Source organism: Pristiophorus japonicus, chromosome 20, assembly GCF_044704955.1.
Source record: "Pristiophorus japonicus isolate sPriJap1 chromosome 20, sPriJap1.hap1, whole genome shotgun sequence".
Lineage (NCBI taxonomy): Eukaryota > Metazoa > Chordata > Chondrichthyes > Pristiophoridae > Pristiophorus > Pristiophorus japonicus.
Window position 1 is genome coordinate 28322183 of NC_091996.1, and position 27092 is coordinate 28349274.

At 40.8% G+C, this 27092-nt stretch overlaps 1 protein-coding gene across 6 annotated transcripts in view; it reads left to right on the forward strand.

Annotated features, from left to right (window-relative positions):
- Nucleotides 1-27092, forward strand: part of golga1 (golgin A1) — a 66706-nt gene that overhangs the window by 6032 nt on the left and 33582 nt on the right. For 5 of the 6 annotated variants that reach the window (XM_070862665.1, XM_070862664.1, XM_070862670.1 and 2 more), the window contains 8 exons: nt 1600-1690; nt 12590-12664; nt 12998-13095; nt 16205-16237; nt 20260-20388; nt 22308-22477; nt 24243-24354; nt 26927-27052. In XM_070862665.1, coding sequence (XP_070718766.1) covers nt 1600-1690; nt 12590-12664; nt 12998-13095; nt 16205-16237; nt 20260-20388; nt 22308-22477; nt 24243-24354; nt 26927-27052 — 834 coding nt within the window. The remainder of the gene's footprint in view (nt 1-1599; nt 1691-12589; nt 12665-12997; nt 13096-16204; nt 16238-20259; nt 20389-22307; nt 22478-24242; nt 24355-26926; nt 27053-27092) is intronic. The other variant, XM_070862668.1, reaches the window with a different exon arrangement.

Below are 27092 nucleotides of genomic sequence, written 5' to 3' on the forward strand. Positions count from 1 at the left end.
GATTTGCAAGATTTCACATTAGTAGATTAAAAAAATATACGAATGTGGTATAGTTGTTCAGGCGACATTAGATAAAATAAGTTTCTGTGCCTACATTGCAACCTCTTGCTGGTCCGGATGCTGGATGGCATTGCTATATAATATTTGGAGGTGTTTTCCTGTGCTCGGACCCCAAATCATGGCTCTGTTATAATTGGATATAAACAACTTTTCCATGTCAGTGACATCTCCAGAGTGTCCTTAAGGCAAGGAAAATCAACATGGCTCTTTTGTTTGAATGAGGATTTTGATTATTTTTATTTTCTTTAAAACTGTAAACGGATATTTTCAAAAATGCATTAGAGACTCTCCTGTGGTCCTGCTCACATCGCTGCGATGTTTTGTAAAGTCAGGAGCATGACATCACGTGAAACAGAATGCGAGATATATATCTCCTAAAGGCTAGAATTGCTCTGCATTCATGAAACAAGTGGTGGGTTCACTTACAGATTGCAGATGAGAAGTCTGGGATGTTGTACAGATTAGATTACAAGTCGGAAACATTGTGGAACTGATATTTTCTTGGAGAGGGACCTGCGACAAACAGCATTTTGCGACTGAGAGGCAGCTGAGTGCAGGGGGTAGAAAGTGTAAATGATCCTAATTGTAAGAATCATTGTTTAAATGTTCTACATTTACACCTAGCGTGGAACTATTCAATTATTAGTTTATTTTTTCTTAATTATCTGGTCTGCTGCACTCATTTTAAAAAAAAAAGTGGTAGGTAGGTAGTCACGTGCAAAGCGTAACCCAGTTGGGTTTGGTAGAATAAATTTGCCTAGTTTAGAATAACCTTACCCATGATTGAATGATACAGAATCATTACAAGAAATGTTACACAACCATCATTGAGACCTAAAAAGGCCGTGTCTCTTAGCTGTGAAAATAATCGTGGGTTGTACTGCTGCTTGTTTTAGTGTTGGTCCAAATAAGTACCAGTTTTTATTGATTTTCACCCCCCAAATTTACCTGAGGGTTTTAAAGTCAATCATTTTTCCCTGTTTGCCAGTTTTTGATGCTAAAATTTGATAGCTGGAAGTCAAAACTGTCAGGTACCTGCTTTAATCTTCAAATATCAGTTCGCATGTTGCATTCACCATTAAATTAAAACACTTAAAAAAAATTTAAATTAGCAATAAAAAAAACTATGTTAATGATGCTTAATTATGCAGTAAGGTAGATCAGGAAAAAACCTGGATTCAACAGCTGCTGCCTTCAATGTTTGAGTCATCAATGACTGCAAGGCAAACTGTATGTTGAGGTGTGTGCAGCAGCCTAAAGTCAAGCAAGTAATGTTAACATTCGGTAAAGTATGAGTGACGCAACACGTGGAGCATTGTATCCAATAGTAGGCACTGTACTTACAAAAATATAGTAGAAAGGGATTAGAGTTTTAGATCACTGCATAGGGACTCGGGAAGTGAACCCGCTTCTAATTTGGGGAAAGTAAATGAAAGAGATCTGTATTTCTTAAAAGCACATAGTTTAAATGGGAGAAATATATGAACCAGATAATTTGTAATGATCCCAAATTTTTAACTTTTCCCCCTCTTTTGTAAGGCCTCTGACAGTAGCTGTTCTCGAGAGGATCTGTTGTCCCAGCTGCTACGCCGAAATGGCCAAGTTCGAAAGCTGGAAGTCAAACTGTCAGGTACCAGCTTTAATCTGTAAATATCACTTTGTATGTTGCATTCACCATTACATTTTATTTCTGCACTAACATTTCTCCTAAGATAAGAGAATGTAAAAATGGAGGAATACTTCTTGAAATTGCTTCACTAAGTTTACCTTTTTAAGAAGTAAGTGATTTTCTACAAATTTGGATGCATGCCACTGTTTAGAATGATTTGGTTGTAAAGCATTGTTTGAGGAATACCACAGCAGTGTGAGTTTTGACCTACATCTAATTTTGAAAATAAATTAAGATGCTGTATCTCCTTGTAGCTTATTGTCTAAATATGAACCAGATAATCTGTAATTATTCCAAATTCTTTTTGATCTTTTTCCCTCTTTTGTATGGCCTCTGATGGCAGTAAGTGTTAAAAACCTGTATTTGCTCTTCAGTGCAGTATTCTGTTTGTTTTGTCCATAATGTAGTTTAGGGTCAAAGACTATTTTCAAGTTTTTCTTTCATGTATATGTACATATTTTCCTCACTGGTGTGATATTGCTATCTTTGGTCACAATAATCACAGTCATGCCCATAGAATTACTATGTGCTGTGCTGCAGCTATAGTTAGTGATTGTATTTTTAGGCAAACGCCTAACATGCGTTCCCATTTGCCAGGTAGAACGTTATTTCTAAGCTTGTGTCTTTCTTTCTTGCCAGATATCTTAGAGTTGTGCTGTAAATTATATTCATCAAACAGTAGATTAGTGCGGGATCTTTCAGTACTAGATGCTTCTGCTTTGTGAAATAAATATTTTATTGTCAATTAGTTTGTGGCCCAGTCCAGTGAAATAGTATATTGGTGCCATGTATGGGTTGTGCCACTGAAGGGTGCTTGCCACAAAGAGAGGAATTCAGAGGCTGAGTGAACGTGCAGCATTCCAGAATTTCTCATTGTTCCTGGCTACATAGCGCAGGCAAATGCCTGGGAGCAGGTTACCCATCATTTTGTGCAAGAATTAAATCTCGACAGGTAGAGGAGATCAAAGGGTGGGGTGAATGGAAAAAAAATGAAACATTTTCAAACTGTGATGTAAGCATCCATTTCAATTTAAGATATCTTGATGATTTGACAAAAAAAATTTGAAGAATATATTCAAATAGAGACATATGAAATAACATTTTATCATTTCAATAGTCTTATATTCACATTATGGTCAGAAGCTTGTTTTTGTGCAAATTGATCTTAAATGTGCTTTGTTTACATGGGAGAGTCCAATTCAGTTCAGATCAACAGGTCACATATCTTGTGTTTATTATAAATGAACGAAGCCTGATAAATAATTCACAACAAAACAGCGAGGTAATTGTGAAGATCCTCCCTACACAAGTATAACAAAAGGCATATTCCAAGAGTAATGGATAATGGGTGATAATGTTGCCCATTACCCCTGTTTGAATAAAGTATCTGTTTATATAACCGATTAAATCTACTTTATAAGTCCTATCTAGATTGTGGCCTGTAATGACTTGTACAACATTCAATTTGATGTGACTTGTACACCAACAACAATATGCATTTATATAGCACCTTTAACATAGTAAAATATCCCAAAGCACTTCACAGGAACGATTATCAAACAAAATTTGACAGCAAGCCACAGATGTTAGAACAGATGACCAAAAGCTTGGTCAAAGAGGTAGATTTTAAGGAGCGTCTTAAATGATGGAGAAAGGTAGAGAGATTTATGCAGGGAATTCCAGAACTCGGAGCTTAGGCAGCTGAAGGCATGGCTGCCACTGGTGGGGCGATGGAAATTGGGGATGCGCAAGAGGCCAGAATTGGAGGATTGTAGGGCTGGAGGAGGTTACAGAGCTAGGGAAGGACGAGGCCATGGAGGGATTTGAAAATAAGGATGAGAATTTTAACTTTGAGGCGTTGCCAAACCAGGAGCCAATGTAGGTCAACGAGCACAGGGGTGATGGGTGAATGGGACTTGGTGTGGGTACAGGCAGCAAGGTTTTGGAGGAGCTGCAGTTTACAGAGATTCAAAGTGGAAGACTGGCCAAGAGAGCATTGGATAGTTGAGTCTGGAGATAACAAAGGCATGGATTCATTGTTATCTATTCTCCTCTGAACTATTATTAATTGCCCTCGTATCTGGATATGGGTTCCTTTCTTTGGTTGGAAAGGACTGGGGGAAACTGTTTTGGGCCCATTGCAGCAATGACAAATTGACTGTAGTGTAAGAGGTTAAGGACTATTGTAAACTCCAGAGAGGTTGGAAACTATGCTCACAGTGAAAGCGAAAGGTTAAAGGAGATGTAAATAAAGCTACGCCATCTTCCCCAGTTGCACACGGAACAATAATATTAGGAACAGGAGTAGGCCATTCAGCCTCTCAAGCTTGTTCCACCTTTCATTTAGATCATGGCTAATCTGTATCTTAACTTTATCTACCTGGAACTTTGTTTCCGTAACCCTTAATACCCTTGACTAACAAAAATCCATTATTCTTCGTTCTTAAATTTTAAATTGACCTCATCTCAACAGCTTTTTCGAGGTAGAGTTCAGACTTTCACTATCCTTTGTGTGAAGAAGTGTTTTCTGACATCACCTCTGAAATATCTTGCTCTAATGTTAAGGCAGTGCCCAGCACTGCACACAGTACTCCAGATGGGGTCTCACTAGAGCTCTGTGCAGCTGTAACATAACCGCCACCCCTTTGTGTTCCAGCCCTTTTGAGATACAGGCCAAAATTCCATTAGCCTTTTCAACAATTGATTGTACTTGTCCACGAACATTTTATGATTTCTGTACTTGGACCCCTAAATCACTCTGCTCATCCACAGCTCCTAGCTTCTTGCCATTTAGAAAATAACATTTTAAAACACAGGGGTTTCTTTATTGAAAGACTGTCTCAACTACCAGACATCCCAAACGTACTTTACAGCCAATGAAATATTTTTTGTAATGTAGGAAACGCAGCAGCCAATTTGTGCACAGCAAGCTCCCACAAACAGCAATGTGATGATGACCAGATAATCTGTGTTAGTGATGTTGATTGAGATATAAATATTGGCCAGGACACTGCGGATAACTCCCCTGCTCTTCGAAATAGTGCCTGGGGATATTTTACGTCCACCTGAGAGAGCAGACGACGCCTCAGTTTAATGTCTCGTCTGAAAGACAGCACCTCCGACAGTGCAGCACTCCCTCAGCACTGCACTGGGAGTGGCAGCCTAGATTGTTGTGTTCAGGTCTCTGGAGTTGGACTTAAACCCACAACCTTCTGACTCTGAGGTGAGAGTGGTTCCACTGAGCCACAGCTGACATAGTTGGAACTTTATAGTACTTGTCTCCTGAGGTAAATTTTGAGTCTATTTGAATGTTTGTGGTAAATTTATTGTATTGTTCTGTGAAAGAAATGAGGTATGTTGTGTATTTGCATTGCTGGAGGAGGTTATTAGCATTGCTAGAGTCCAAGAAAGCCGTTGACAAACCAATGAAAGATGTTATCAAATTCTCGGAAGCCATTTTGAAACTTTAGCTTTAGATGCTGCATTATTAATGCAGTCCAGGCCGGATCCATTTTTAATGTTAACATGTTCTTTCAAGAGGGGAGTATGTTTTGTGTTGGTGTGCCATCCATGAATTTGTGCCGAGAGAACTAGGAACTGTTGGCAGTTCATCTGCTGGATGTGTGTGGTGCTGCAGTCGTGAACTGTTATCTTAGTAATGAACTTGTCTGCTGTTTTGAAGGGGACAAAATGGTCAGATTGTTATCTAATTATATTCGTGATTTTCGTAACTCACTGGAACATGGTAACGTCTTGTTGCACAGGAAATCAAACATTTTTTGTCAGAGCGATGGTAAGGGTTATGTGATATACCTTGTACCATAAATCAAAGTACTTTACCTTGTGAAATGTCACCAATAAAATTAACTTTTCAAAATAGTTTTCTTAATACTTTCAAGGTTGTACTTGTCCTTGGAGCTTTGCATTAAAATGGCACAGTATGGTGAGTCAGGAACTCGAGATTAAAGTTTCAGGAGATGTTTTAATTTTTTTCCATTCGCTTTGAGGTATTTGCATCATGACGCGCTTCACCACTTATACAATATTCATTTAGGATTTGCTTAGACATAGGGTGCTACAATTAACTGACTGCTTTAGTTTGTTTTCAAATGCAAAGCAGCAATCTAAAAGGTTCAAATTATGTTGATAGACTACTTGGGTTTCTGCTTTATAGTATTATTGAACTTCCTCGAGTGGGTTTCAGCAACTCTCATCTCTGTAAAGTGTTTAGAGTGTTCCTCTTCACATGGACCTGACACCCTGCCAAACTGCTGTGACAGTGAAGCAACTTATAGTTTTTTGTTCATTTTCTGAAACTGATATGAAGTGGTCATTTTTCCAGTAAGGTGCATGTGTTTCTGGTTCTGCGAAGGATCAATATTGTCTTGATGCCACAAGAAGAATGCTGCAATATTATTCCACCATCAGCTTGGCGTACGGGTAGCAATATTAAAATAGATTTTTGTGCTTATCTTGTTCTGTTCAAGTGTTTTGTGCTCATTGTTGGTTGAATAAGATTTCACTTTTTTTCTGTGTGAAATGATATCCAAGCTGTCCAGTGATTGGGACACCAACGTTTGGTGCAGTGTTAGTGAAGTACACACCATTAAGTTGCTGTAGGGGAAGAACATAAGAATTAGGAGCAGGCGTAGGCCATATGGTCCCTCGAGCCTGTTCCGCCACTCAATAAGATCATGGCTGATCTTCGACTTCAACTCCACTTTCTCATATACCTTAATTCCTCAGAGTCCAAGAATCAGTTGATCTCAGCCTTGAATATATTCAACGACTGAGCATCCACAGCCCTTTGGGGCCGCGAATTCCAAAGATTCACAACCCTCTGAGTGAAGAAATTCCTCCTCATCTCAGTCTTAAAAGGCAGATCACTTATCCTGAGACTATGACACCTAGTTCTAGGCTCTCCAACCAGGGGAAACAACCCCTCCGCATCTATCTTGTCAGTCCCCTTCAGAATCTTGTATGTTTCAATGAGATCACCTTTCATTCTTCCAAACACCAGAGAGAATAGGCGCAATCTACTCAATCTCTCCTCCTAGGACAACCCTCTCATCCGAGAAATCTCTCCAGTGAACCTTCATTGCACCACCACTAAGGCAAGTATATCCTTCCTTGGATAAGGAGACCAAAACTGCGCACAGGACTCCAGGTGTGGTCTCATCAAAGCTCTGTACAATTGTGGCAAAATTTCCTTACTCTTGTACTCTAAAACTCTCGCAATAAAGGCCAACAGGTCATTTGCCTTCTGAATTGTTTGCTGTATCTGCATGCTAATTCTCTGTTTCTTGTACTAGGACACTTAAATCTCTCTGAACACCAACATTTAATAGATTCTCACCATTTCAAAAATAGTCTGTTTTTCTATTCTTCCCACCAAAGTGAATAACCTCACATTTCTCCATGTTGTACTCCATCTGCCACCTGTTGGCCACTCACTTAACCAGTCTATATCCCTTTGCAGGCTATTTGTGTCCTCCTCACAGCTTACATTTCCACCTAACCTTATATCGTCAGCAAACTTAGATACATTGCACTTGGTCCATTCATCTAATTCATAATACTGATTGTAAAGCTATAGAAATAGCTGAGGCCCAAGCACTGATCCTTGTGGCACCCACTAGTTACAGCCCAGCAATCTGAAAATGACCCGTTTATCCCTACTCTCTTTTCTGTCTGTTAACCAATCCTCTATCCATGCTAATACATTACCCCTAACCCCATGTGTCCTTTTTTTTGTGGCAGCTTATCGAATGGAATTCCAAATATACTACATCCAATGGTTCCCCTTTATCTACCGTGCTAGTTACATCCTCAAAAAAAACAAATACATTTGTCCATCACAATTTCCCTTTCATAAAACTATGTTGACGCTGCCTAATCATATGATTTTCTCAGTGTCCTGTTACCACTTCCTTAATAATGGATTCCAGCATTTTCCTGATGACTGATGTCAGCTAACTGACCTGCAGTTCCCTGTTTCCCTTCTCCTTTCTTGAATAACGGGATTATATTTGCTACCTTCCAATCCGCTGGGACCGTTCCTGAATCTAGGGAATTTTGGAAGATCACAACCAATGCATCCACTATCTCTGCAGCCACCTCTTTTAGAACCCTAGAATGTAGGCCATCAGGTCCAGAGGATTTGTCGACTTTTAGTCCCATGAGTTTCCCAAGTAATTTTTCTCTACTGATATTAATTATTTCAAGTTCCCCACTATTTTTTGTATAAATTTTGAGTCTTCTACTGTTTTTTTAATTCGTTCATGGGATGTGGGCGTTGCTGGCAAGGCCGGCATTTATTGCTCATCCCTAATTGCCCTCGAGAAGGTGGTGTGAGCCACCTTCATAAACCGCTGCAGTCCGTCTGGTGAAGGTACTCCCACAGTACTGTTAGAGAGGGATTTCCAGGATTTTGACCCAGCGATGATGAAGGAACGGCGATATACTTCCACGTCAGGATGGTGTATGACTTGGAGGGGAACATGGAGGTGGTGGTGTTCCCATGCGCCTACTGCCCTTGTCCTTCTAGTTGGTAAAGGTCGCGGGTTTGGGAGATGCTACCGAAGAAGCCTTGGCAAGTTGCTGCAGTGCATCTTGTAGATGGTATACACTGCAGCCACGGTGTGCCGGTGGTGGAGAGAGTGACTATTTAAGATGGTGGATGGGATGCCAATCAAGCGGTTGCTTTGTCCTGGATGGTGTTGAGCTTCTTGAGTGTTGTTGGAGCTGCACGCATCCAGGCAAGTGGAGAGTATTCCATCACACTCCTGACTTGTGCCTTGTAGATGGTGGAAAGACTTTCGGGAGTCAGGAGGTGAGACACTCGCCACAGAATAAAGTTTCTGGTTGATGGTGGGGGATTCGATGATGGTAATGCCATTTAATGTCCAGGGCGGTGGTTAGACTCTCGCTTGTTGGAGATAGTCATTGCTTGGCACTTGTGTGTCACAAATGTTACTTGTCGCTTACCAAACCAAGCCTGAATGTCGCCCAGATCTTGCAGCATGTGGGCATGGATGCTTCATTATCTGAGGAGTTGTAAATGGCACTGAACACTGCAGTTATCAGCGAACATCCCCACTTCTGACCTTATCATGGAGGGAAGATCATTGATAAAGCAGCTGAAGATGGTTGGGCCTAGCACACTGCCCTGAGGAACTCCTGCAGTGATGTCCTGGGCTGTGATGATTGACCTCCAACCACCACAGCCATCCTCCTTTGTGGTAGGTATGACTCCAGCCAGCGGAGAGCTTCCCCCCTGATTCCCATTGACCACTTTTACTAGGGCTCCTTGATACCACACTCAGTCAAATGCTGCCTTGATGTCAAGGGCAGTCACTCTCACTTCACCGCTGGGATTCAGCTCTGTTGTCCATGTTTGGACCAAGTCTGTAATGAGGTCTGGAGCCAAGTGGTCCTGGCGGAACCTAAACTGGGCAGTGCTGAGCAGGTTATCGATGAGCAAGTGCCACTTAATAGCACTGTTGACGACACCTTCCATCACTTTGTTGATGATTGAGAGTAGGCTGATGGGATGGTAATTGGTCAGATTGGATTGTCCTGCTTTTTATGAGCTGGACATACCTGGGCAGTTTCCCACATTGTTGGATAGATGCCAGTATTGTAGCTGTACTGGAACAACTTGGCGAGAGTTGCGGCTAGTTCTGGAACACAAGTATTCAGCACAACAGCTGGGATGTTTTCGCAGCCCATAGTCTTTGCTGTATTCAGTGCACTCAGTGGATATCACATGGAGTGAATCGAATTGGCTGAAGACTGGCTTCTGTGACGTTGGGGATCTCCGGAGAAGGCCAATATAGATTATCTACTCGGCACTTCTGGCTGAAGATGATTGTAAACGCTTCAGCCTTTACTGTTGTACTCACAAAGCCGGGCTCCGCCATCAGTAAGGATGGGGATATTCACAGAGCCTCCTCCTCTCGTTAGTTGTATAATTGTCCATCACCATTCATGATTGGATGTGACAGGACTGCAGAGCTTTGATCTGATCTGTTGATTATTGGTTCGCTCCCTGTCTATGGCAGGCTGCTTCCGCTGTTTAGCATGCATGTAGTCCTGTGTTGCAGCTTCCCCATGTTGGCACCTCATTTTTAGGTACGCCTGGCGCTGCTCCTGGCATGCTCTTCTACACTCCTCATTGAACCAGGGTTGTTCCCCTGGCGTAATGGTAGAGTGAGGGATATGCTGGGCCATGAGCTTCTCGATTATGATGGAATACCATTCTGCTGCTGAAGGCCCACAGTGCCTCACGGATGCCCAGCTTTGAGCTGCTAAATTTGTTCTGAATCTATCCCATTTAGCACGGTAGTGCCACATCACACGATGGAGGGTGTCCTCAGTGTGAATACAGGACTTCGTCTCCACAATGACTGTGCGGTGATCACTGCTACCAATGCTGTCATGGACAGATGCATCTGCGACAGGTAGATTGGTGAGGACAAGGTCAAATAGTTTTTCCCTTGTGTTGGTTCTCTCACCACCTGCCGCAGGCCCAGTCTGGCAGCTTTATCCTTCAGGGCTCGGTCAGTAATGGTGCTGCCGAGCCACTCTTTGTGATGGATACTGAAGTCCCCTACCCAGAGTACATTCTGTGTCCTTGCTACTCTCAATTCTTCTTCCAAGTGGTGTTCAACATGGAGGAGTACTGATTCGTCAGATGAGGGAGGGCGGTAGGTGGTAATCAGCAGGAGGTTTCCTTGCCCATGCTTGACCTGAAACCATGAGACTTCATGGGGTCCAGAGTCAATGTTGAAGACAGGTACAAAGTATTTGATTAAAGTCTCTGCCATTTCCTTGTTCCCCAATATAACTTCTCTCTCAGCCGCTAAGGGACCAATGTTTGCATTTACTACTCTCTTCCTTTTTACATACATGTAGTAGTTGTTACAATCTGTTTTTATATTTTTTGCTAATTTGCTCTCGTATTCTATTTTTTACCGTTTGTTTTGGTCACCCGTTGTTGGGGAGAGGGGCTAGTAGAGGTCAGGTGCTTCCTCACGGTGAGGGAAATCTAGGGACAAGTCATTCCTGTTTGTATTGCGTGCCTCCTTGTCAGCCAAGTCATCCTAGAGTAACAATTTTAGAAGAGGAACCACTCTCTTGACTGAGGTGGTAAGTGCTCCTTGGAGACTGGGACAGAATTTAGAGCTTATCATCATCGTCATTATAGGCAGTCCCTCGGAATCGAGGAAGACTTGCTTCCACTCCTGAAGTGAGTTCTTTGGTGGCTGAACAGTCCAATACGAGAGCCACAGACCCTGTCACCGGTGGGACAGATAATCGTTGAGGGAAGGGGTGAGTGGGAGGGACAGGTTTGCCACACGCTCTTTCTGCTGCCTGTGCTTGATTTCTGCACGCTCTCGGCGTTGAGACTCGAGGTGCTCAGCGCCCTCTCGGGCGGTCTTTGGCCAGGGTCTCCCAGGTATCAGTGGTGATGTCGCACTTTTTCGGGGAGACTTTGAGGGTGTCCTTGTAACGTTTCCGCTGCCCACCTTTTGGCTCGTTTGCCGTGAAGGAGCTCCGCATAGAACACTTGCTTCGGGAGTCTCGTGTCTGGCATGCGAACTATGTGGCCTGCCCAGCAAAGCTGATCGAGTGTGGTCAGTGCTTCAATACTGGGGATGTTAGCCTGGACGAGGACACTGATGTTAGTGCGCCTGTCCTCCCGGGGATTTGTAGGATCTTGCGGAGATACCGTTAACCAACAAGTGGAAACCAACCAGCAAGCAGCTACTATAGGCTATGTGGTAAATCTCTATGCATGTTGCTGTGATACAGATCATACTTGGGATACTAAACAAAAAAGATTGTAGGTCGTGTACCATTTGTAGTTTTCAAACCACACCTAGGTTAAAATAGTGTTTAATATTAACCTCTTAACAACTATAGTCACCATTTAACAGGTTTAAGAAAGTTTTTTTTATCATAGACAAAACTAATTGTTGGTGAAACTTAAATCTCCCTCCCCTGTCTATTTTGTTTTAATTGAGCCTTTTCATCAGAAAGTTTTCTTGTACAAAGCATTATTCAATGTTACAGTACAGGAACAGGCAATATAGACCAACTTGAATGATTGAGTTGTATGTGTCTTGTATCCAAACCTAATTAATTAACAGTAATTATTTGATAAATACCAGTTTTGTTTTCAGCGCAGAGTACATTGAATCCAATAACTAAGTTTGACTTTGTATTAAGATAAAGCTGCTAATGTTTAATGCTGACAGATTTAATTTTTAGAAGTGGGTTTGTTTTCACACTTTTGGCTTTACTAAAATACTTTTTTCCAAGTACTGTTTCATTCATTGTTTCTTTAATAGATTCAGTGAGGTGGTCGGTTAGATATTTTTGTTGGTTTTTAACTGTTCAAAGCTGTGAGAAATCTCTGGGGAACATGGTATGTGAGCACAGATTAAATCCATGTGAAATTTGCATGTTTTCTGAAAGTTTAATATTACAAGTTCAAATGATGACAACTGGTTGAAAAGACTGATAACATATGTTACACATGGATTACAGTGGTTTCTTCCAGTAGTTCAAACAGATGTTTCAATCCGATTCAGTCTTTAAACTCCACATGCTCCAGCATATATTCTAACACTTACTTCCCCTAATGTGCTATGTTTGTTAGTCCCAGAGTTGATCTTTCTGTTTACCATTAACAACATGTTAAGGGGAAGCCATCAACACATGTTCTCCTTAAAAGTAATGATTTTCTGTTGGGAGAAAATCATTTACATCCTTCACTCATGATTATCCTGTGTTTTGTTTTCTTTTTTGCCTGTTTTGAACTCCTGGCCTGCGTCCCTCCTCCCCTAACACAAGATTATGCTGAGCAGCTGCGAAATTTGCAGAAGACAAAAGAGAAGCTTGAGATTGCATTAGAAAAACATCAGGATTGTATGTACTTTACTCTATTGTTTCTATATTAGTCGTTCCATTTCATTGAGTTTTTCAGATGGTATTTCATTAATTACATGTAAAAAAAAAATTAAAGCCAAAAACCTTTCTTAATTATGTTATTTGCAACTGTGTCTTCGAAGTCATAGGTAACTGTTTTTATTGTAGAAAACTACAGAACAACATTTGAAAGAGACTTTTTCAAAAGAACCAAAATTAATTTTAGAATAGAAAGTGCATTGATAAATTAATTAAAGGACATTATAGTTAGATGTTTAGTGCAGTTTCATTTACTGCAAGGCAGTAATTTTTTGTATTTCAAATTTTAATCAGCCTCAATGAGGAAATTTCAAGAACAGAATGAGGCATATCAAGCCAACAGAGCAAAGATGGCAGAGGGAATGGCACAAGCCTTGGAAAAGAAGGATCAGGTAACCTATACTAATATTACAGAAGCAAGTTAACATTGTGCTGTGCTACACCTAATATTTAGTCTGAAGTGGCTATGCAGCATGGAATGTATGATGATAATTGCAGCTTTTAAAATCATTCTAGAATTCCTTGCAGATAAATTCTGCTCATTTTTTGGGAACAACCAGAAAAATACATTCTGCTTTCCGAAAGAATTACAAAAGGCATTTTTTTTTTTTTTAATTGATGTCTCGCTTTAATTTCTCCCCCAGAGCAACACCTCCATTCTACAGCTGATTTTTGCAATCCACTGCTTTGACCTTTGCAGTAAGAAGCACACAGGAATGGCACAGTTTGACACTTGCTCTAAACTAGCATAATTTTCTGCCCCTATGGAAAGCTTCTTCCTTCCACTGGTAGCATTTTCAGATGGAGCTGCTAAAATTGGGAATGTGTGTATACCCTACCAGTTCATGGCACAGTGATTCACAACACCAATGCACTGCCAAGAAATAAGTGTATGTTATACAGATCAGTCAAGAGACCCAACTTATAGATTTCCTAAATATCTTGTTAATTTATGTGCATTAATTTTATGGAGTGACTCCTGACAACGACTGGAAGCTGTGCAAATTAAAAAAAATAACAGGCAAATAAAAAAAATAACGTTCACAATGGTTCGTGTAGCTCTGTGGTGACAAAGCCACATTAGCTCTCAGTTAAAAGGCTTGTTACCGAAATCGAGAGCATCCAACCACCCTAGCTCCAGAGTTAAAAGGGGATGTGATATTTTTAGAATTGTAAAAATCTAAATGTTAATTTAAAGAGGCGAATAATTATTTTTGATAAAAGGGAACGTGAGGGGATACACCTGTTTAAATTGCTGCCATCACGCCAGACTGAAGTCAATTGAAGGGTTAATTTTGAACCGGCGCCCCTTCCACGTGTCAAATTCAACATGACGTGAGTCGCAACTGAGATCTGTATCACTTGTCAGGGCTGTCGATACGGGAGTGGTTAGACGAAATGTCTGATCATTATCACAATCCCCTTTCAAACATGTGGCCCATACCTGAATAAATTCTACAATTCACACAATTAATAAATTAAACGACAACTGGACAAGATTTTTTTTTATCCGCTTCTTAATTATTTTGGGAAGTCCGACGACGACATAGTAACATAGAAAATAGGTGCAGGAGTAGGCCATTCGGCCCTTCGAGCCTGCGCCACCATTCAATAAGATCACAGCTGATCATTCACCTCAGTACCCCTTTCCGGCTTTCTTTCCATACCCCTTGATCCCTTTAGCCGTCAGGGCCATATCTAACTCCCTCTTGAGTATATCCAACGAACTGGTCTCAACAACTTTCTGTGGTAGAGAATTCCACAGGTTAACAACTCTCTGAGTGAAGAAGTTTCTCCTCATCTCGGTCCTAAATGGCTTACCCCTTATCCTTAGACTGTGACCCTGGGTTCTGGACTTTCCCAACATTGGGAACATTCTTCCTGCATCTAACCTGTCCAGTCCCGTCATATTTTATATGTTTCTATGAGATCCCCTCTCTTCTAAACTGCAGTGACTACAGGCCCAGTCAATCCAGTCTCTCCTCATATGTCAGTCCTGCCATTCCAGGAATCAGTCTGGTGAACCTTCGCTGCACTCCCTCAATAAACTCCCTCAGATTAGAAGACTAAAACTGAACACAATATTCCAGGTGAGGCCTCACCAAGGCCCTGTACAACTGCAGTAAGACCTCCCTGCTCCTATACTCAAATCCTCTAGCTATGAAGGCCAACATGCCATTTGCCTTTTTCACCGCCTGCTGTACCTGCATGCCAACTTTCAATGACTGATGTACCATGACACCCAGGTCTCGTTGCACCTACCCTTTTCCGAATCTGCCGCCATTCAGATAATATTCTGCCTTCGTGTTTTTGCCACCAAAATGGATAACCTCACATTTATCCACATTATTCTGCATCTGCCATGCATTTGCCCACTCACCTAACCTGTCTAAGTCACCCTGCAGCCTCTTAGCGTCCTCCTCACAGCTCACACCACCACCCAGCTTAGTGTCATCTGCAAACTTGGCGATATTACACTCCGTTCCTTCATCTAAATCATTGATGTATATTGTAAATAGCTGGGGTTCCAGCTCTGAGCCCTGTGGCATCCCACTAGTCACTGCCTGTCATTCTAAAAAAGGACCTGTTTATCCCGACTGTCTGCTTCCTGTCTACCAACCAGTTCTCTATCCACGTCAATACATTACCCCCAATACCATGTGCTTTAATTTTGCACACCAATCTCTTGTGTGGGACCTTGTCAAAAGCCTTTTGAAAGTCCAAATACATCACATCCACTGGTTCTCCCTTGTCCACTCTACTAGTTACATCCTCAAAAAAATTCTAGAAGATTTGTCGAGCATGATTTCCTTTGGACCGATCCTGTCCCTGCTTTCCAAATGCGCTGCTATTTCATCTTTAATAATTGATTCCAACATTTTCCCCACCACTGATGTCAGGCTAACCTATAATTCCCCGTTTTCTCTCCCCCTCCTTTCTTAAAAAGTGGTGTTACATTAGCTACCCTCCAGTCCATAGGAACTGATCCAGAGTCGATAGACTGCTGGAAAATTACCACCGATGCATCCACTATTTCTAGGGCCACTTCCTTAATTACTTTGGGATGCAGCCTATCAGGCCCTGAGAATTTATCGGCCTTCAATCCCATCAATTTCCCTAACACAATTTCCTGACTAATAAGGATTTCCTTCAGTTCCTCCTTCTCACTAGACCCTCTGACCCCTAGTATTTCCGGAAGGTTATTTGTGTCTTCCTTAGTGAAGACGGAACCAAAGTACTTGTTCAGTTGGTCTGCCATTTCTTTGTTCCCCATTATAAATTCACCTGATTCTGACTGCAAGGGACCTATGTTTGTCTTGTCTTCACTAATCTTTTTCTCTTCACATCTATCGAAGCTTTTGCAGACAAACAAAAAAAACATAGAACTGCGCATGCGCAACTACTTCTGGTTCGTTGGTAGCAGTCAATATAAAGGGTTTGAAGTTTTTTTTGCAATTGCAATTTGGAAAAGAAAAAGATAATTGTCATTTTTATTTCCAGGACTGGATGGTGAAAGTTTCAATTCTTGAAAAGGTATTGCATTTTCTCAGCTCTTTTAGTATTGCCTATTATTATGAACTGCTCAATTAAATGAAAATGATAAACTGGCTGGTTGAAAAGAAATAAGAATGGTGATATTTAAACGTTCGATTTTTCTGATTATACATTCCGGGCCAGCATCTTGTCTGCTGTAAGAACCCATCAGGAAATGGTGTTTATGCACGCCACGATTTTCTGGCAGCCATTTTGTGCACAGCAAACAATGATTAGATGAATGATGGGTAATCTGTTTTCAATGGAATTGGATGAAGGAGGTCTGATGATGTAACGGGGCATTGCAGCTTCACCGTGACAACCCCAAGGTTGAAGGACTCCTAGATTGCATCCAAGTGGCCTTATGTGCTCCCTTTATCAATGCCATTACCAACATCAACAGGAAGGAATTCCACTTGTTTAATGCCCAGCTTGTCTGCACGCAGCAGTACCGCATCATGCATGCTTGCTTTCCTGATAGCTGTCATAATGTCTTCATTTTAAGACAGTCTACTGTGCCAACTTTCTTTCATTTATTATCTCATTATTATATCATGCGACTACCAGGATGGTAGAAGGCAAACTAGATAGACCCCGATGTTCCAGAAAAGCAATGACTTATATTTGCGTGCCTTCCCATGACAACAGCTAGCACTGGTATAATGTGGTCAATTCTGCCACCAGAGTCACCAAAGAGTACACCATTCCAATTTTGAACGTTCTTAACTTGAAACATAAGGTGCATGCTATTCAACTTTGTCTTACAAACAGGTCTCCTCTAAATACCTTGGAGGAAAAAAAACATCCAGAGGCAGCAGGGGGATCAGTCTGAGGAGCGGAAGAGGATTCAGAGGTCAATCTATTGATCACTGCAAGACAAATTCAAGCCAATCTTGTATTGTAGACCCTCACTTGATCACATTTGACCAATGCTTCAGCAGTACTGTCTAAATCTTACCTCTCTGCATCACAAAGATGCTACCATCTACACATCCTTCTCTTCGACTTAAACACATACTGCTTGCATTCAAGCTTTCTCATCAAAGCCACTGCCTAACCTTGACAAGGACAATGCCTGCATACACAATAATTTTTTATCATGTGCTTTCCCTTGGTGTTAGTTTGTGACATGTGAGCTACTAACATTCCTAGATGATGTCTGAATGGCAGGAGTGTCATCATCATCATAGGCGATCCCTCGAAATGAGGATGACTTGCTTCCACACTAAAAAAGGACGAGTTCACAGGTGTTTCAATGAAGGACCCGAACTATATCCTCAAGGGTGGAAGATGCCTGTGCGTGGATTTTTTTAACATGTGGTGGCTGTTGCACCACATGGGCCTGACAGAGCTAGGTCTTGGTCCAGTGGCAAAGATTACCCAAGATGACTGGAGACCAGCTCTGCTGCAGGGACCTAGTGCGTGCACACATCGCAGTGTGGGCTGGCCTGTGCTGCCCCTGGTCCTGCACTCGTGCCTCTCCTGGGCCCCGATCACGTTGCTTTGCAATCTCTCGCCTCTCCTTCGCCCCAATCTCACCGCTCCTGATGTATCTGCCCACGCTCCAATCACCAACCTGGACCTTGATGACATCACTCTTCGTTGCCGTCGCCCTCCTGCACCAGCTCGCATTGCTCCCTGGAGTAGTATGCCGCCACACTGCTCCCGGGCAGCTTGTCACTCCTTTTATGGCCCCGACCTGCCGCTGGTGTTCTCACTCAGGTCGGGGCAGGAGTGTATGAAATGGCCAGCTGCTGTGGGTCTAATTAAGCCTCTTTGAAACGAGGTGGCTTTTGTCTTCTGGAAGCTAAGTCCAAGATGAACCTGTAACTGGCCCTGCCTCCCTTCTACCACCTGTGCAGGTATTTTGTGAGGCATACTTAGAGAAGGAAGATAGGTTAGAACAGGTTGCTGAGGAACTCAGTTCACATGTCACTTTCAGGAGATGGAGTGACAGGAGGACTTTAGTTTGCTAACAGGTAATGCAATGTGCAATAAGATGAGGTAGGAGAGAACCCTTATAAAATCCTGATGAGCATGCAGTAGGCATCTGACCTGTTGTTCAAGTTTATGAGAGTCTTGGAACTCAGAACTGAGCCCTCTGAGTTGTCGGGTGTGATCTTTATTTGCTTGGTCAGTTTGCTTTTGATAATCAAAAATCCCAGCAACAGTTTGCATCACTTAATGTTACATAATTGTGTGTGCTGTTGTGTTATTTTTGTTGATTTTCTCACCATTTCTCCTGGTGGTGCAGGGGTACCTTGTTCTGGGGTGCACAGCCACAGATGCCAACAGCTATGTGATGCCTCCTTTGGGTGGCCATTCTTCAAACATGAACCTAGACAGGCAGTCTTACTATGGCAGCATCATATTTGATCCTGTCCTCTTCTGAAGTACACTCACACACACTTTCTAACAGGAGTCATTGGATATTGATCAGGAGTAACATTCCTGGGTAATTTTCCTCTCTCGAGAAGGCTAACTTTGTTCCCCCACCACCGACCCAGCTGAGATCAGCTAACAACTTAGACTAAGCACTAAAACTAGGACCACCTTTTCTGAGTTGTTGAGAAGCACCATGCATACGCCAACTGAGGCATTGGAGATGTCCTATATCTATATTTCTTATAAAGCCTGGATCACTCCTGTCATATGATATAAACTCCATGCATTCACTGGCATTAGGAAAGAAAATTAACCAATTGGGTTCACTCCATTTTTTATATATTGGTTGTGCTCTCATGGCATTGCACACAGGGAGTTCGGGCCAAATATATTCTTTATGTATTTGGACTAGCGTAGACTGGTATTATTCATCCACCATTTTAAAATCATACATTTTGTTCTCATATGCTATTATAAATTTGTATGCCCACATTTACAGTGGAAACGGCCTATGTAAATTTGTCATGCTATAATTTTTTGTTAATTCTCGGGATGTGGACATTGCTGGCAAAGCTGGCATTTATTGCCCATCCCTAGTTGCCCTGAGAAGGTATTGAATCACTTTCTTTGTAGAGGTTTGATGCAACTGAATGGCTTGCTAGGCTACTTTAGAGGGCATTTAAGAGTCAACCATGTTGGTGTGGGACTGGAGTCACATATAGGCCAGACTGGATAAGGACAGCAGACTTCCTTCCCTAAAGGATATTAGCGAACCAGCTGGGTTTTTACAACAATTTGACAACTGCATGGTCATTTTACTGATGTCAGCCTTTTTCTTCCACATTTAAAACACATTTCAATCCATAAATTCTCAAACTGCCAAAGTGGGATTGGAATGAACCATTCTCTGGATTATTAGTCCAGTAACATAACCACTATACCAGTGTACCCCGTACCATCATCCTGCCAGTGATGGCGCTACAGCATGTCCACTGGGAGCAGCATGTGGTTACAGGGTGACATCTTTACATAGGCAGTTTCCATTATAGATTTCTATGGCCCTGTTTATAATGGAAAACATTGACAGGAAGCACACTATTTAAATATATTTTATTTTTTTATATATATACACACAAAATATAACAACTTGTATTTATATAGCGCCTTTAACATAGTGAAACGTCCCAAGGCGCTTCACAGGAGTATTATGAGATAAAACAATTTGACACTGAGCCGCATAAGGAGAAATTAGCGCAAGTGACCAAAAGCTTGGTCGAAGAGGTAAGTTTTAAGGAACGCCTTGAAGGAGGAAAGAGAGGCGGAGAGGTTTAGGCAGGTATATATATTACGCACACATATACATAGGAATCCATGACGGGAGTATTTTGCCAAGCCTGAATCACAGATTGTCCTTCAGATATATTTTATATATCACAAGTTCATCTGAACTTCTCAATTGTGTTACATCCTTTTAAACACACCCACCGAGCTAGGTGTCTATGATCTATACAGAGACCTTATGAAAAATGTTTTTCATGATTGCTTGATGGCATTGATTTTTGGGATATAATTGTGTATATAAAAAAAGCATTTGTAAATTTTAATAGTCTTTCCTTTTCATTAATTACATTTCTTAGGAAAAAGCAATGTTTGAGAATCAGCTGAAGCAGATGAAGGATCACAGTTTGAACCTGTTCCAGAAACGAGATGAGCAGGATGAACTGGATGGATTTCAGCAGCAGGAACTTGCCAAAGTCAAACATATGGTACAAGAAATGGAATATAAACATTCTTGCAAGAAGATCTCATTGCTCTACTTGGTGGCTGTCTAGTTTGCAGTGGATGTATTTCATTTTCCTAAATAGGATTTGGAACTGGGCAATCTTTTGGAATTAATTATTTCAATTCTTAAACCAGGGACATTCTAGCTTATATGGATTAGTGCTAGTGTCTTTGTGGATGACATTGGTGCATATCCACCTATCGTCTAAATCCGTGCTCTGATTAATTTGCGTAAATCTCAAATTAATCATGGTGCTAATAGGTCAGGGGTGTCCAAATTGCAGCCCATGAGCCACTGGCAATCCAGCTCTTGAAGCCTGGGTAACTGATCTATTTGCACTTAAATGCCTTCTTCACTGGTTGTTCCGTTTGATTTTTGTGGGCTTGACTGTTTGGAAAGAGCTGTTCTTGGCATTGTTGCCTCACTGGTGGCTTAATCCTCAGACAGAACACCAAGATCTGTCAGTATCAGTAATTTGAGATTTACGCAAATTAATCAGAGCATGGATTTAGACTATATATGCATATGCACCTATATGATCCACAAAGACTAAACACAATGGACATCCCTACGCTATGCTATTATGAGAGCTGCAGGGTGACCTTTTTAATGTCATGGTACCTGGTCACGATACGTTGCCCAACATTCTAATACACTTGGTCCACTGTTTGCTTTCAACTTCTGCTAAGGATGCCAGGCTCATAATGAACAATATTTAACAACTTAAAAATGATGAGTGTATATTTTACATTGTAATAATCCAAGGCCTGAGTTGGTGTATGTCATCTCAATCTAAATACTGAATTATAGCTTTGAATTTATCGCTAATGCTATAAATATTAGCAGTGAATTCAAAGCTATAATTCAGTAGATTGAGGTGATATTCACAAACTGAGACCGTGGTTTATTAAATGCCTGAATCACACAAGTGAATTGCAGCCTGTTGTACAGTAGAATTACATCCACAAGGTTTGTTAAACCCTGTACAGGACTACAGTGTTTTTAACCACTACATTTTCTTTCTTGAAAACAGCAATCTTGTTATCAATATCCAGGTTTAAAATAAAATACATAATTTATCACGCATGTTCAGGAATCTTTATCTAAACCAAATGCCTGTAGTTAAACAAAGTATGATCTAGTCTTTCAGACATTCATTCTTCTGTACCTTTAATACTATGTTATTTTTGATTCACAAAGTATTCTTAAGTTGGAGTTGGAAGTAGACACTAGAGCAAAATTTGGCACAGTTGTTTTAACATGACACGGAACTTGCATCTTGAGAGTTATGTTTTAACCCAAGCCTCGATTGAAATTAATGCTTGCCTACTGTGATGGGGTTTTCCCCATTTTAGGTTCCAACCTCCATGTTGGAAATTGTTCCACGTTCCTGAACCTATGAGTGCAGAACGGCAATCTGTTCCCAGCTCTCTGCCAATGCCACACTATATCCACACACTGGAAGACACACAAGAGATCTGGGTCCTACCATGTGGGGATAACTGGTTTCAGCTGTCTGTCTATTGCCTTGATGTCCTGAATGAAATCTGAATGCTCCATGGAAGGAGTTATGCATGTGGAGCCTGCCTCATTACTTTCTATGATGGAGCAAGTTAATAAACCGATCTGCTGCTACACTGTGATTAACCAGGCTTTTAATAAATGTGACTGAATGGGAAGTGACTGTAAAGTGTGACAATTGTGAAAAAGTCGCTGTTCTGTTGCCTCTATCTTTTTTTTCTCTTTTCCTTAGACTATAAATTAATAACCTGGTTAATAAAAGTGAGTGCTGGGAATGAAGTGTGTTGTAATGTTTGAAACTTAACCTTATCTTAAATGGCATCTTTTAGTTTTTGAGCTAAAGCTAACCAATAAGAACTTGTTCTTTTGTCTGTTATATAGCTCCTGAGGAAAGAAGAGATGTTGTCCAATATTGAAAGAGAACTTGAAGAAAGGAAAACCGAGTTAGATCAAACCAAAGAGGAGCTGAAGATCTCCGATCAGAAACTCTCAAATCTAGACGAAAGGCTGCAGCAGCTCCAGTCACTAAATGCGGATATTAACGAGGAAAGGTATAGCAGGAAAAATTCAATAGTCGTGTTCCAAATCGTTTCCTCCCCTGTGATCTTTACAATTTTGTTTCGATTCAAAATGAACTGGTTATTTCTGACTTTCAAACTTGTTCTGGTTAGATATATTCTAAAATTGGACTGGTACAGATGCATTAGCAAGACAGATAACACACAAAATATTCTTTTTTTAAAGCTAAAACTTTCAGCAAAAGACAGATTAGGTAGAACGGTAAGTTTAATCCTGTTCACCAAAGCATTGTCTGTACAGCAGAGGTTATAGTAAAGGGTATACTGGGTGCACCCATTTTTTTTTATTTGGGAGGATAAGATATGAATGAGGATGAACTGTAAAGGTAGATTTTACAAATTCCCGCTCCTGATTCAATTCTTCATGCTCTGGAAATGCATATCATGAACTTGGTCATGGAGGTCAGTTGGCCCTACAGAACTTTTCATCCATTAAGATTAATGGATAGAAACTCCTGCAGGGCCCATGATTCCAAGCCCAAATTTCCGATATCTGCTCCCAGTGCGCAAATATGTACAATCTTCTCTATAGTGTGTTATGATTTGTCCTGATTAACATGTCCTCCACTTGCATATACATACTATATGTAATCATTATTACCATTAAACCTATTATGTATAGCCAATGATATACATCACTCCTGGCTCCAAAGCCACAAGGTAACAAATGCCACACGTCAAGGCGATGCGGGTAGCTATCTTATGATCCAGATTGTAAAACTTTGCTACTGTAACGCATCATTTTATGCAGTCTCTTATCAATGATTCTTTTTGAGACCAAAGCCTAGATATTAATACTTTTGGTAATATTAATAGTTGAATGTTTATCACATTTATATGAATTAATTTTTTTGCTATTGTATTGCCTGTGTTAAAGTAGCAGATGAGGGAGCGTCTTAACACGCATTGCTAATGGCAATTTCTACAGTCAGACAAGTATAGTGGTATTACGAGAAGCAAGAAGTGTAATTATGACAAAGCGATCAATGGTATACTTCTGACTTCAGGCTTTCAACCTTACAGTACATGTAACATTGTATACTTTTAAAAATAAAATTGAATTAAGCAAATACAGTAAAGAAAGACAGAAGTTGCATTTAAATAACACCTTTCATTACATCAGGACATACCAAAGTGCTTCACAGCCAATGAAGTACTATTGAAGTGTCATCACTGTTGTAATGTAGGAAAATGCAGCAGTCAATTTGCACACAGTAAGGTCCCATTGACGGCTATGAGATAAGTGACCTGATAATGTGTTTTGGTAATGTTGGTTGGTTGATAAATGCTGGCCAGCACAGTGCAAAAACTCCAGTGCTGCTCTCTGATTAGTATCATAGGATTTTCTACATCCACCTCTGAGGACAGGCAGGGCTATGGTTTATTGTTTATTTATAAAAAAAGATGACATCTCTGATAGCGCAGCACTCCCTCAATACTGCACTGAACAGTCAGCCTAGATTATGTGCTTAAGTCTCTGGTTCTACTGCACAATCAAAGTTTTATTTAAACAAACTGCATTGTGTGCAATGCAGGTATTCAGCTGCAGAGTACATTGTAGCAAGGCTATGTTTGTGTTATTGTGTGTGAAATGATGGTACATTTTATAACTGCTATGTTGTCTAAAAAGGCCATTGACCGACAGATAACTAGTGCTGATTGCTTACATATTTTTGCTGTCTGTAGTTCTTTGTTTTGCACTTCCGTTAAATCCTGTTGAATTTTCCTTGTTGCACAGAGAGGAATTTCTGGCTACAAAAAGAAGTGCAGAAGAGAAGATAACCGAGTTGGAACACAGAGCACGGGAATTACAGGATGTAATTCAACGACTCTCGGCTGATTTACATAAGGTACAAAAGCTTAGTGTTTTATTTCAAATGATAAAAGATTCAATAATCACCAGTAATGCACTTCTTTGTGCAACTTTATAAGCTGTTTTATTAGGTTGGAATTTGTAGCCAATTGGGTTTCAGTTACAGTAAAACAGCATCTGTTCATTTCTTGTTTGCTGGAACCTTGGATTAGTCACATATAAGTTTACATGTTTAAAAGCTATGAAAAATAGCTGTTGCATGTAGTAGCTGTAACCGGTACATATATTGTTATATAAAGTTTTACTTAACTCTCAGTGTTCAGTCTATGCAGCAAGTCCATGTCCTAATATATAGGGAAATAATTATGTACAGGGGCACCTCATTTAGAAAGTAAAAATAAGCGCTTTGAGATGTCCGGTGGTCGTGAAAGGCGCTATATGGGGATAAGGGGTTATGGGGAGCGGGCAGGGAAGTGGAGCTGAGTCCATGATCAGATCAGCCATGATCTTATTGAATGGCGGAGCAGGCTCGAGGGGCCGTATGGCCTACTCCTGTTCCTATTATGTTCTTGTATAAATCCAAGTATAAACCATATCATTAAAATATTTTGGTGTAGCATCAATCTTCTCTTGGTTTTAAACAAACATCTGAAGAAAGGTAGAGAAGGAGCAAATTAAGCTGCATAAATGAGCCATGTGCTTTGCGATACATCAGTCAATGAAATTGAATTCTGACAGGGTCCTGGGATGTTACTGAGAATGATCATAATTCTTAAAATCATAATGCACTCCACAGAGGGGTTCATTTCTCTTTGTGTTGAAAACTATTCCTTTATTTGGAAGTTGCTGAAGCAGTCAACTAGTTGAAAATCTGTAATGTGTTCCCTGTCTTCAATTATAATTTATTGGAGAAGAAGGGATAATACAGAAGTGAAATACTTGGAACTTGTAATATACCCTGGGCATTTTACTTGCTTTTTCTCCTGAAAAAGTAGGTTTCAAGCTTTTGGCTCCGAATGCAATGCCATCGAACTATTGAGAGCTTGGTGACTCGTTAATGTATTTTGCATAATTACCTTTTTGAAATACTTCATTGTTTTGACTTGGATGGCATGGTGCCACAGTGTACTGGTGCAGATCTCTCAATGGAATGGGCCGTTGTCCAAGCAAGCTATTGCCCTGGGATATTTTTAATGGATGTTCTGAGTTTAAGACGCTCAATGCCAGAAAAGTGGGGGGTTTTTTGACCAAGAAAAAAGGTTCATACACAATTACCTTTCTTTTGTCAATTCTCTGTCCTGTCCTAAAGCTTATAGTATGGATTCACAGAAACCTTCTGCCAAATTGCTCTGAAGGCATTTTTTTTATAAATGAGACACTGACCCGGAATTTGCGGTATGTAATAACAGCAAATGAACAGCATGCGCACTCTAACGCAGAAATCCTGAAGTTGTAATCAGTCATTCACTGCTCTCACACACCCCCCACCGCCCCCCCCCAAACCAGCACAATCAGCGTAATCTCTCAAATCATGGAAACTGACACAAACTTTGGCATTTCCACGGTAATACCGCCGTTAAATATCCCATTAAACGTTGGACCCATTTGGAAGGTTATGGCTCTGAAAAACTAATGTTAATTTTGTGGAGTGTCAAATTTATCTAATTTAATAAAAATTTACATTTTGAAGGAACTTAAATTTAAAAACAATGTTGTTCATCTTTATTTCAGATTTGCCTTTTCCTCATGTGAGAGTGCCCCAATCTTTGTCTTGCTCTCTAACATTTTTTAAAAGTTAGAATCATAGGATCTTACCCAGTTTCTGGTTCGCTGTCTGAGAATTCTGCGTTCTGATTGGCTGCTTAGACAGCTTGTTGACGTCACAGCAGCTCTTCGCTGGGAATCCCCATTAACTTGCATTGATTTCAATTACATGTCGGAAAAGCCGACCGTCTCGTCACCAAGATCGCGAGATCTTTGTGGGAAGCTTACTTCAGGGCCAGTGGTGAATGTCTTTGCTTTGCCGCTGACCACAAATTACCAGCCAGTGAGTTTTGCCAGGCTAACGGTAGCATTATGGTTGAGCCTAATTCTCTCCTCCTCTAACTTCACATTTTGTGCATTTTCCAGCCGGGGTTGCTGGGTTGGAAACATGCTGATCTTCCCCGCTCTGTCCTCGGAGTACAAGTGCCAATTGTAAAATTCCGACTTCCATCCCATATGAGATAAACTAACTCTTTCATTCTCACTGGCTTTTAGAAACAGTGGAAAATACAGTGCTACAGCTTATTGTGATTCTTACATACAGGCAACTCGCGATTATCCGCACACAGATCCAATGGGAAACCGTTGTAAACGGGATTTAAAATTTTGGCCCGGGAAAGCATCGGGCCGGTGCGTTCAGAGTCCTTTCAGTCCGGGAAGGCATCAGGTTTTAACTTTATAATGTTAATCGCTCTAATGGAAAAATCGTTTACCTGGCATAGCCCAATTCCCGAGGGACCCAGATAATGGAGAGTTGCCTGTACTAGCGAGTTAGCATTTTCAGTGGTTGTAAGCAGTCATTAGTTAACTTGGCTTCTCATTGTATCTATGTTCTTCTGAAATAGACATCTATAGAGACTGAGGAGAAGGGAAAGATTATTGAGCATCTGCAGGCAAAAGTATTTTCCCTAGAAAAAAGGATAGAGGGAAATTATTCGGATGACGAGCATGTACAGGAGCTGCTTAAAGAGGTATTAACGTAATGAAAATTGCTTAAATTACACACACTAC